The sequence below is a fragment of the Betta splendens genome, chromosome 22 (assembly GCF_900634795.4).
Source record: "Betta splendens chromosome 22, fBetSpl5.4, whole genome shotgun sequence".
NCBI lineage: Eukaryota > Metazoa > Chordata > Actinopteri > Anabantiformes > Osphronemidae > Betta > Betta splendens.
The window spans coordinates 8,060,751-8,072,108 of NC_040900.2; the positions used below are offsets into that span (position 1 = coordinate 8,060,751).

The 11,358-nt window shown below is 43.8% G+C and overlaps 1 protein-coding gene across 13 annotated transcripts in view; it reads left to right on the plus strand.

The window, feature by feature from the left end:
- syne1b (spectrin repeat containing, nuclear envelope 1b) overlaps positions 1-11,358 on the plus strand; it is a 64,239-nt gene that overhangs the window by 27,625 nt on the left and 25,256 nt on the right. For 12 of the 13 annotated variants that reach the window (XM_029139281.3, XM_029139291.3, XM_055505963.1 and 9 more), the window contains 21 exons: positions 53-230; positions 346-528; positions 627-770; positions 1,185-1,340; positions 1,645-1,809; positions 1,885-2,057; positions 2,170-2,323; positions 2,525-2,668; positions 2,777-2,941; positions 3,032-3,349; positions 6,298-6,453; positions 6,545-6,715; positions 6,809-7,135; positions 7,233-7,385; positions 7,509-7,676; positions 7,816-7,992; positions 8,077-8,223; positions 8,320-8,445; positions 8,701-8,877; positions 9,044-9,309; positions 9,410-11,358. In XM_029139281.3, the coding sequence (XP_028995114.1) occupies positions 53-230; positions 346-528; positions 627-770; positions 1,185-1,340; positions 1,645-1,809; positions 1,885-2,057; positions 2,170-2,323; positions 2,525-2,668; positions 2,777-2,941; positions 3,032-3,349; positions 6,298-6,453; positions 6,545-6,715; positions 6,809-7,135; positions 7,233-7,385; positions 7,509-7,676; positions 7,816-7,992; positions 8,077-8,223; positions 8,320-8,445; positions 8,701-8,877; positions 9,044-9,309; positions 9,410-11,358 (5,597 nt within the window). The remainder of the gene's footprint in view (positions 1-52; positions 231-345; positions 529-626; positions 771-1,184; positions 1,341-1,644; positions 1,810-1,884; positions 2,058-2,169; positions 2,324-2,524; positions 2,669-2,776; positions 2,942-3,031; positions 3,350-6,297; positions 6,454-6,544; positions 6,716-6,808; positions 7,136-7,232; positions 7,386-7,508; positions 7,677-7,815; positions 7,993-8,076; positions 8,224-8,319; positions 8,446-8,700; positions 8,878-9,043; positions 9,310-9,409) is intronic. The other variant, XM_055505965.1, reaches the window with a different exon arrangement.

Here is an 11,358-nt window from a genome sequence, read left to right on the forward strand (position 1 = left end):
ATAAATCACAGTAATGCATATTGCGTCATTTTTTGCTCCTTTTTGTTCCTAGTCTGAGTCTCCAAGCTTCCAGAGAGTGCCAGAGCAAAGAGAAGCTGCTGGAACAGGGGTTCCGCTCAGCCTGCAGAGAGTTCCAGCAGTGGCTGGTCAATGCCAAAATCAACACAGCCAAGTGCTTTGATGTACCGCAAAATCTGAACGAGGCATCATGCAGCTTACAGAAAATTCAGGTACAGCAGTTATATTTTATTTTATAATTTTATCACCACTGACAAAACCTTGTCCTTTAAATAAACATTAAGCACCTGCCTGAGATTTCAGCTCAATTATTCTGCCTCTTTTCAGGAGTTTCTAAGTGACAGAGAGCAAGGTCAGTCAAAGCTAAATGCTGTAGTTTTGAACGGTGAGTTTGTCTCTAGCATTGCAACTAAAGACAAGGTCGATACCATTCGATCCAAAATGAACACTGCTAGAGAGGACTGGAAGAATATGATGTCCAACCTGCACAACAGAGAAACAAGTCTACAAGTAAGCATGGGACCTCTTCCCCATATGTGCTTTTATCAAAAGCTGTTGTAAATCAATACATTGTTAAAATCCACTCTTTTTGTTACTTTGTGTTTCAGAACCTTCTGTCTCAGATGAAGGATTTTGAGGCCAGTGCTGAGCCTCTACAGGAGTGCCTGAATGCCACAGAGCTGGCTGTCCAGGAGAGCAGCACAAGACTTCACGATCTCACAGCCAAGAAGCTAGAGCTTCACAAGCTGCAGGTACGGTAATCATTTCCACAAACACCGTGCGGGAAACATACCTCATGTCCATGCTCGGTGCAACAACCACCCTGTGCTACAGTAGAACGTCTACCTTCGATTTTTAGAAATGCACCATTGCAGCAATCTTTGTGTTGCTTTTCCACTTTTGGCAATCAGTGCCGTCTGCTTAAGCTAACTGCCAGTTGCTTACTTTTCTCTGTCTGCTCCTCGTTGCTGCCATTACCATGTTTTCTTAACAATAAGTCTATAACATACATGTATGCAGACATTAAACACTATCTTTAGAATGTCTTAAGTCTGTCCACCTTTTGCCATGTTGCCATCCGTAACCCTTCCGTTTGTCTCTGAAGTTACCTGTCCTGTACGTGTCAGCTTGCATGCCTCTTTGATAACCTGCTTGTGCTCTTCCAGTCTGTGCTTGAGGAGTTATCCTCTCATGAGGTTCAGCTCAGCAAGCTAAAAGAGAAGGCCCAGCTGCTGTGGGATGAACACGCGGCCGGCAAGGGTTTTGTGCACCGTGTCTCGCAGCTCTCTGCTCAGTACCTAGCTTTAACCAACCTGACCAAGGTACAGTAATGTCTAATGCCTAATCTGCATGTGCATTGGGGCTTTTCCGGGTTTTCCAGAGGCGCTAGACTGAATTGAGCTCTGAATATAATTTACACATATTAGATGTCAAAGGTACTAACTAGTTAAACACTGATTCCTCCTATTTGTTTACACTAAATTGAAAACTATTAATTGCTTCATGTAATTTACTAAACCTTTGTTAGTAATGAAAGAATGAATCAGATTGTGATTGCTTTGTATTCCATTTAATCGTCTGATTGTTTCCTGCTTTGCTGGTTGTTGTTGCTGATCTGCTCTGCAGGAAAAGGCATCAAGAATTGACAGAATAGTGACTGAGCACCAGCTTTTCTCCCAAGGGCTAAAGGAGCTTCAGAACTGGGTGGCTGACACCAGCCACATGCTGCAAACCTACTGCACTCCCACCGCTGACAAAAATGTTCTTGACAGCAGGATGATCAAGCTGGAGGTAAAAATAAAACGCTGGCACTGGAAATTTTAATTTATCACGTTGGATTCTGAACACGTGTGATTGTGTCGCCAGGCCTTGCTCACTGCTCGCCAGGAGAAGGAGATTCAACTGAAGATGCTGATCACCAGAGGAGAGTCAGTTCAGAGAAATACTTCTTCTGAGGGTGTACCTGCAGTTCAAAAACAAATACAGGAGCTAAAGGACTGCTGGGATGCTCTGCTTTCTGCTTCAATCCAATGCAAAAGGTTTGTTTCAAATTAAAGCAATTGAGAATGGGTTTTAAACTGACTAACACCTACAAAATCCATATGCAGTATGTGCACACAGCTAAATACTGTATTTATTTATTATTCACAGTCAGCTGGAAGGATCCCTGTCCCAGTGGACCAGTTACCAAGAGGATGTGCACCAGTTTGTGTCTTGGGTTGAGCGCGTTGAGGAGAGTCTTGACCCCTCTGATAAACAGTGTCCAGAGATGAGAGATAAAAGTGCTAATCTGAGCAAAGCTAAGGTACTAGTCCATTACAAAAGCTTAAATACAGAAAGAATACGGTTCAAAATCACATGAACCGTTTAGCCACAGTTGTTATGGTGTGGCCTGGTAGCGTAGTTGGTAACGGTTCGGCCTCGGAAGGCAAAGGTCCGCTTCTTCTTATGTGTTATATTGACAATAACTAGTGTATATTTAGAACTTACTTCCATGTTGTTTCAGTTGCTATATGAGGAAGTCCTTAGCCATAGCACCCTACTGGACACCATTACAGCAAAGAGTGCCAGTATTGCTGAGAACTATGTGGCTCAGCTGGAGCTCCAGGATCTGCAAGAGCGTTATAACACAATCAAAGACAACGCCATGGTAATAAGCATAGTTTTTTTTACTAAAGTATATCATATAAAAACCTATTTATTAACTGAGACCAAAGGAATCAGGATAAATTAAAAGTCTTCCTCACTGTGTCCTCAGAGGGCAGTGGGTAAAGCAGAGGAGCTTATCAAAGCCCACCAGGAGTATCAACGTAGCCTTCATGCGTTTGAGGACTGGTTGGAACAAGAGCAAGAGAAACTTGGCTGTTACACCCAACTGGAGGGTGATGTTGACATGTTGGAGGAGACTCTTCAAAAGCTGCAGGTCAGAGTTGAATTACCAAGTAGTACAGTTCAATAAATATACAGAATTATTTAAACAGACAACTGGAAGTGTAACTGTGTGTAACTACAGGAACTGCAGCTATACTGCACAGAGGGCCAGGCCTTGCTGAACACTTTGCTGGTCAGTCGGGAACTGGTCACTCCCTGGGGTCTGCCTCAGATAGAAGACCGAACGCTGGAGTCCCTGCAGCAGGAGTGGAGGTCGTACCAGGCCCGGCTGGCCGACACCCGGGCTCAGCTGAACAGTGCCCTGGCTAAGCTCCGGCAGATGGAGCAGAAGTTCCAGCGTCTTGACAGCTGGCTAAAGAGTATGGAGACCAAAGCACAACTCCGTAGCAACCGGCGATCAGATCGGGCTACAAAAGATGCTCAGCTCCAACTAATAAAGGTTAGAGTTGTGAGAACAGTGGAAAGTTTTGTACTGTTGTACGAATCCACATTATTAACACTAGAACTACTAAGGGACGTACACCTTTACATATACCCCTAACTACGGCTGGGTGATCACTTGTCCGCCACGCTCCAGCTGGCACCCTGCCAAGAGCCGCTTTTGTTACGTAAAGAGGGCCATCACCGACGCACCCTGTGGGGTTGGACGCCTGGGCTCGCTGACCCTGCTGCTGCCTGCAAGGCAGAGCAGGGTTCCTACTCAGGTTCCTATGAGTCTATGAGTGACATCCACTGTTACAATGTTCAACCGCTATGTGCTTGGATTTACAACGTGAAAGGACGAGTGTCATTGTTGCGGTCTCACCGAAGGAAGCAATGAAAAATATCAACAATACAATAAGACAGTTTTGCTTCTTTGCTTATTTACAAAAAAACTAAATAAAGTTCACACATTATTTCACTGTAACGTTACTAAAAATTGCAGAAAAGACGACAGTACACCGCTCACCCATCTAGTTTTAACAAATGTGCAATTAAAAATATAATATAAACCAAAAAACGCTTGAAAGCGTTTCGGTTTTATATTCCATTTATTTCGTTATTTCCCCTTTCACCAGTACCACATAATAAGTCATTGCAGAGCTACAGCCATGTTTCACCAGCCGCTTTTGGCAGTGAGTCATAGACGGACGTTGTTCTGCCCGCTTTCATGTAGACACGGAACTCTTCAGTTTTTTTAAACGTAGATTTTGTTAATTTCGTTATTCATTTACAACAACATGCAAATGCTAAAAATTACTGAAAAGATGACAGTACACCCATCTAGTTTGGGTGAACAGAAAACGCTTGAAAGCGTTTCCGTTTTATATTCCGTTTATTTGGTTATTACTCCTTTCACCTGTACCACATAAAGTCATTGTAGAGCTACAACCATGTTCCTACAAAGTTAACCAGCTGTTTATTTCGTTATTTCCTCTTTCATGTCCGTCTGGTGAATGAAAGTGGGCGTGGCCATCCACGTCCCAGAGCGGTGACACTGGGGGATGGGGAACGCGCATCAACACGCAGGACAAAGATCTGCGTTTCTCTGCTGCTGCAGCCTCGGCTGCGTTGGGTTGTTAGTGTCCCTTTCACCTGTACCATATGAAATGTGTTCCTACGAAGTTGATCAGCTGCTTTCAGAATCGTTTTTATTCACCGGGTTTATTTTTATTTACAAAATATAAACAGAAAACGCTTGAAACGTTTCCGTTTTATATTCCGTTTATTTAATTATTTTTATTTACAAAAAAATCCCATACGCTTTGCACTGTAACGTCACTAAGAATTAGGAAAAAAGACAGTACACCCATCTAGTTTTAACAAATGTGCAATAAAAAATTTAAACAGAAAACGCTTGAAAGCGTTTCTGTTTTATATTTCCGTTTATTTCGTTATTTTCCCTTTCACCTGTACCACATAAAGTCATTGCAGAGCTACAGCCATGTTCCCAAGAGGTTCACCAGCCGCTTTCAGCGTGACACACGCATGGACGTTGTTCTGCCCGCTTTCATGTAGACACAAAACTCATCAAAGTAAAAGAGCTCAGAGCAGCATTTGCAATTACATGTATATTAATAACGAAATAAACGGAATGTAAAGTAAAATGCTTTATAGAGTTTGGTGTCTACATGAAAGCGGCTGGTCAACTTTGTCAACATGTGGCTCCAGTAAGTGGGGGAATAACGGCCCAAAGCAACAGGCTGAAAGAGGAGGCTGTGGCAGAGGAACACAGGTCTTTGTCCTGTATGTTGATGCGCCCAGCCCCCACAGTCAGCGCTTACCTTTGCTACGGGACTGATAGCCCCGCCCACTTTTATTTATCAGACAGATATGAAAGTGGGGATAACGAAATAAACGGGATGTAATGTAAAACGCTTTCAAGAATTTTGTCTACATCAAAGCGGGCAAATCACATGTGAACGTTTTAATTTTTTTGTAAATAAAAATAATGTTTGCCCTGTTCAAACCTGGCGAATAAAAACGATTCTGATAGCAGCTCAAGATCAACTTAGCAGGAACACATTTCATGTGGTAGAGGTGAAAGGGACACTAACAACCCAACGCAGCCGAGGCTGTAGCAGCAGAGAAACGCAGATCTTTGTCCTGCGTGTTGATGAGCGTTTCCCCTTCCCCCAGTGTCCCTGCTCTGTTACGTGGATGGCCACGCCCACTTTCATTCAACAGACGGACATGAAAGAGGGAATAACGAAATAAACATCTGGTTAACTTTGTAGGAACATGGTTGTAGCTCTACAATGACTTTATGTGTTACAGGTGAAAGCAGTAATAACGAAATAAACGGAATATAAAAAACGTTTTCAAGCGTTTTCTGTTTATATTTTTTATTCCACATTTGTTAAAACTTGATGAGTGTACTGTCATCTTTTCTGTAATTTTTGATGACGTTACAGTGCAAACAATATTTGAACTAGTTTTTTTTGTAAATAAACAAAGCTTCGCCACATTTGAGAAGGATCTAAAACTGTCTTATTGTATTATTGATGATGATATCTTATTGCTTCCTTCGGTGAGACCGCAACAATGACACTCGTCCTTTCACGTTGTAAATCCAAGCACATAGCGGTTGAACATTGTAACAGTGGATGTCACTCTTAGACTCATAGGAACTGTGCATCCTTGCAGACAGGAGCAGGGTCAGCAAGCCCACGCAACCCACCACCTAGAGTGCGTCAGTGATGGCCCTCTTTACCTAACAAAGGCAGCTGTTCACAGATGATTCAGGGTCTCAGCTAGCCGAGCAGATCATTTGACCACCTTCTAGTGGGAATGGGTATATTTAGAAAACCCAGTAGTTCTAGTGTTAAAGTAGATAATACTATTCAGTGAGGCTTGGGTAGTGTCAAGTTTTTTGGGTGTGAGGTCAAGTCTTGCTTATTTGATCAGAGTTGGCAGGAGGAAGTACTGGTTTATCAAGAGGAAATGGAGGGCCTCAGCCTCCTGGCTCAACAAGTTCTGGATGAAACCCATATAAGCAGTCGTATCAGTACCAGAGCCACCTGGATCACAGCCCGCTACCACGCCCTACTTCTGCATTTACTGGTAACAAGCTTAAACTGTACAGTATCTCATGATTGTTAATGTTTTTCTTAATCAGCATGTAGCAATTTATTTTCCTTCCACCAAATCACAGGAGACCATCAAACATCTTCAAGAGGAGGTGTCTTGCATTGAAGAGGCACAGGGTGTTTTCAGGACTTTTGCAGATTGGCTCAACACAGCTCAGAACAACTTTAGCACTGTGGCAATTAATGTTGATGTAGTAGACCGCTTTGCTATGGAGAGAAAGATGAAAAAACTAGAGGTACACTCTCCTTCTGTATTACTGCATGATGTTCAGACCAGTCATAGATTGGACTATCAGAATACAGTACATAAATACTCATGTATGTTTTAGGCTCTTCAGACAGATATGGAGCAGGGTCACATTTACCTGAAGACAATGAGGGAAAAGACAGAACGGGCCATGGCGTTTTTGGAGGAGCCTGAAGCAGAACAACTAAAAGAGGAGGTGGACACCCGTCTTTTCCAACTAGACGAGCTGATGGCTGCTCTGCGCACAGAGCACAGCTCCATTGAGAAATGTCTCTCACTCTCCAAAGACTTTATGGATAAATACAAGAACCAGGCCCAGTGGGTGATGGACACCAAAAATCTTTTAGCATCAAGTGTGGAGCCTAAAGCAGAACTCTACCAGAAAAAGGCTCAGCTTGCGAAGTACAAGGTAACTTAACATTACCGTCTACCTTTTTTGCTTCGGTGAGTTTACAACTAGAGTGTGAATACCTGTTTTTGCCTTCAATTCTTTTCCATGTACACAGACCATCCAGCAGACAATAGAGTCTCATGAGTCAGCAGTGAAATCTGTCCTCGAGAAAGGAGATGCCCTGCTCAACATAGTTAATGACTCCACCATAAAGGAAAATATGAAAAAGCTGCTGGCTGATTACCAGGACCTCTGTTTGGCAGCTAAGGTAAGACTCCCTTTAATCTAAGATGCTATAGGGGAGTTCTCTCTTGTCTCAGTTATACAAGAAGTAGCAACATTTAGACACAATTTAAGGTGTTTGAAACTAATTTTGGGGCTTTTGTTACAGACACAGGTCCAGAACCTTGTTGAATGGGTGAAGGAGCATGAGGATTACAATAGTGAATTGCAGGAGGTTGAGAAATGGCTGCTACAGATGTCCAGTAGGCTGGTGACATCTGACTCGATGCAGACCAGCAGTATGGAGATGGCCACGCAGCAACTAGCCCGACACAAGGTTAGCAGCTGTCACTACAGAGTAAAAATGACTGTAAACTGTAAACTATGACTGTTGTCATAAGGTTGTTACTAATACTGTACATACACTAAAATAATTTTGGTTTATGATAAATAAATTATATTTCCTACATTTTCAGGCAATAATGGAAGAAATCTCTAGTTTTGAGGAACGACTTACCAGCTTGAAGCAGAAAGGAGAAGGTCTTGTTGCCAGCTGTACCGACCAAATTCAAGCTAAAATCAGTCATCAAGTCCAGGCTCACCAACAGGGAGCCAGAGACAGCTACTCTGCCATCTGCAGCACTGCCCAGCGTGTAAGTAATATGAACTGTCCATTTACTAGATGCTTTAGATACTTTTCTCTGTGTTGAATTAGAGTGTTTCTTAATGTGCAACAGGTGTACCAGAGTCTTGACCGAGAGCTGCAGAAGCATGTCAGTCATCAGGACACACTCCAGCAGTGCCAAACCTGGCTTTCCACTGTGCAGAAGGAGCTCCAGCTCAATGATCAGGAGCCTTCTGGTTTGCAGGAGGCACTGAAACAGGTAATTACGACATAGTTCAAATGTTTCTGCTCTTACAATTATGTACATTTGTCAGTTTCCGTAATTAATTCAAAATATATACTAATATATATACAGGTGAAGCACTACAGAGCCCTTCATGAGCAAGCCAGCACTTACCTGGACCTGGTGTGTTCCGTGTGTGACTTGTCAGATGAATCCGTCAGAGTGTCTGCTGCTGAGGTTCAGCAGGTCAAACTCACGGTCAGCATTTTTTTCATCTAAACAAATATCAATATATTAATGCAATAAGGTATGTTAATATATGCCTTGCGATGGACCAGGGACACCCTGGACTGACCTGTCCAGGGTGTCCCTGGCCCTCGCCCTCAGCTAGCTCCTGCGACCCCTCCACGGGAATGAGCGGTAGAAGATGGATGGATTTATGTTAATATATGCAGAAGAGCTACTGTAACTTCAGTTTCTGCAAAAAAGACAACTAAAAATATATTTTTCTAGATAGAGGAAAGGATGTCTACTGCACAGGAGCTTTCAGAGGGCTGGAGAGAGATCAAGGAACAGAAACAAGATTTAACCAGCCTGTTCCAGGACATGGAGCAGCAGCTGCTTAGTCTCTCTAGACGACCAGCAGAGCTGGAGACCAAGATAGCTCAGAACATGTTAACACAAGCCAAGGTAAGTGACAGCAGTCCTAATCATTGATGAGATGCTGAGGAAAATGTGACTTCAATGAATTTATTAACACACCAATCGTGATTTTTATGCAGTCATCATTTTCTATTTTTTGGAAGAGGGGGCTTTATTTATTTCCAACTCACCCTTGTCTGTTTTTATCTTACAGGAATGCAGCCAGCAACTGCTGTCTAAACAGAATATCTTGACCAAAATGACTGAGACTGTGAGCAAATTGACTGGTGGCCAGGAGTCTCCAGAACATGCAGAGTTGGATCGTCTGAGCCATTCCTGGCTTGATCTCTGTCACCAGGCCAGCAAGCTGCAGATTCAGAGGGAGGAGGACCTGCAGAGGTCTAGAGAATATCATGATTGCATCTCTGCAGTGGAGGTGCTGTTTGAAAAGGTGTCCAAAGAATGGGACAATTTGGCCAGGTTTGTCCCTTTTTTGCTATATATAAATTTTCATTGCAAAGGTCAAAAGCCTTTTACAACACAACACTAATTCAATATGTTTTAAATAATGATTTTCTAGAACGGATGCTGAAAGCTCATCTCAACACTTGGAGGCTTTACGAAAACTTGCAATAACTCTGGAAGAACACAAAGGTACACTTGAGGATCTCAAGGATCAGAAACAGAAAGTCATCCAACATTTAAACCTGGATGACAAGGAGCTGGTGAAAGAGCAAATCAGCCACTTTGAGCAGCGATGGTCACAAATGCAAAACCTAATTGAGAGGAAGATCCAGGACTCAATGGTGACACTGGACGATATGAGTCAAGTAGAGGCGCGGCTGAGAGAGGCCCGGGATTGGGCAGAGGAGCAACAGCCTGCCTTATCGGAAGCCATGAAAATGAGTCCGCCTCCTGATCTAGCTCAGAGCTTCCTGTTTGACCACCTTAGCATCTGCAGCGAATTGGAAGCCAAGCAGCTTCTCCTGGCCCAAGCCATGGCTGACGCAGACAGGGTCCTGGCTTGTCTCGGCCTCAGTGAACGTCAGCATCTACAGCAGCTGATTTGTGATACACAAGCCGAGGTCGAATCCTTGAGTGTGAAAGTGGTGCAGCGCAGAAAGCATCTAAGCAAGGCTTTCACAGAGAGAACCCAGTTCCTGATGGCAGTGAGCCAGTCCATTTCCTGGGTCCAGCAGAATGAGAAGAAGGCCCAGGCAGAGGAGTACATTGCTTTGTTACCTGACGACCTGGCTAAACAGGTCAGAACATGCAGAAACATCCAAAGCAGTCTAAAAGCATATCAGAGCGAGTTGACCTCCCTGTGGTCTCAGGGTAGAGATCTAATGAGGGATGCCAGCGAGGAAGAAAGGAATGAGATTCTCACAAAGTTACAGGAGTTGCAAAACATCTTTGACAAAACCCTTCACAGATGTGGCCAGAAACTCCAAGAGCTCGAAAAAGTACTTGTTTCCAGAAAGTATTTCAAGATTGATCTAGAGAAGATATGCCAGTGGTTGAAGCAAGCTGATATAGTCACATTTCCTGAAATAAACTTAATGGTTGGAGATGCTGAGTTGGAAGCACAGCTACTGAAGTACCAACTGATAGTTGAGCAGGCAATTGAATATGAAAACCTCCTCCTGATTGTGCAAAGAGCTGGCCAGGAAATATTGCCTACCCTGAATGAGGTGGATCACTGCTATTTGGATGAAAAACTCAACACCATGCCACAGCAATATAATGGCATATTGGCTGCAGCCAAAGAGAAACAGGAGAAAATCCAGCAGGCCATTCTTACAAGAAATGAGTACACCTCTTTTATAGATGTTACTCACAAGGCACTTAAAGAGCTTGAAGAACAGTTTAACAGTCTGGGCACTCAGCCTGTAGGGCTGAAAACAGAAGAAGTTGTCAGTTTGCAGAGTGATTACAAGGCAATTCAGGAAGATCTGAGTAACCTTGGCTTAGCTGTGAGTGAACTTAACCAGAAGAAAGAGGGGTTTCGTAGCACAGGTCAACCGTGGCGCCCAGAGGAAATGACCCAGCTTGTGAGCCTATACAACGGCCTGAAGAGGCTGGTGGAACAGAAAGTAGAGCATCTTGATGAAACCTTGGAGTCATTTGAGGACCACAAGGCCATGGCTATGCAGGTGGACTCTGAGTTAAAGGCCACAAAAGAGCAGCTGGTTAAGGTCAATGCAGAAACTCAGTCAGCTGAGGAGAGGCTGAAGAACTACCACGCTTTGGCAGGGAGCCTCCAGAGCGCCGATTCCCACTTATCACGGCTCATGGAACAAATGGACACCCTTGCACCTCGTGTTGACCAAGCGGCCCATGACGCCTCTAAGGAGCAAGTGGTGCTGTGGCAGGAGGAGCTGCGGTCTTTGCAGACTGCAGTGGGCGAGCTGATAGAAGAGTGTGAGAACAGGTTTATTCAAAGTAAAGACTTCGAGACAGAGATGAAGAGGACCCTGGACTGGCTGCAGAAGGTCAGGGATGAGCTGGGCTGTGCTGTGATTGTGGATG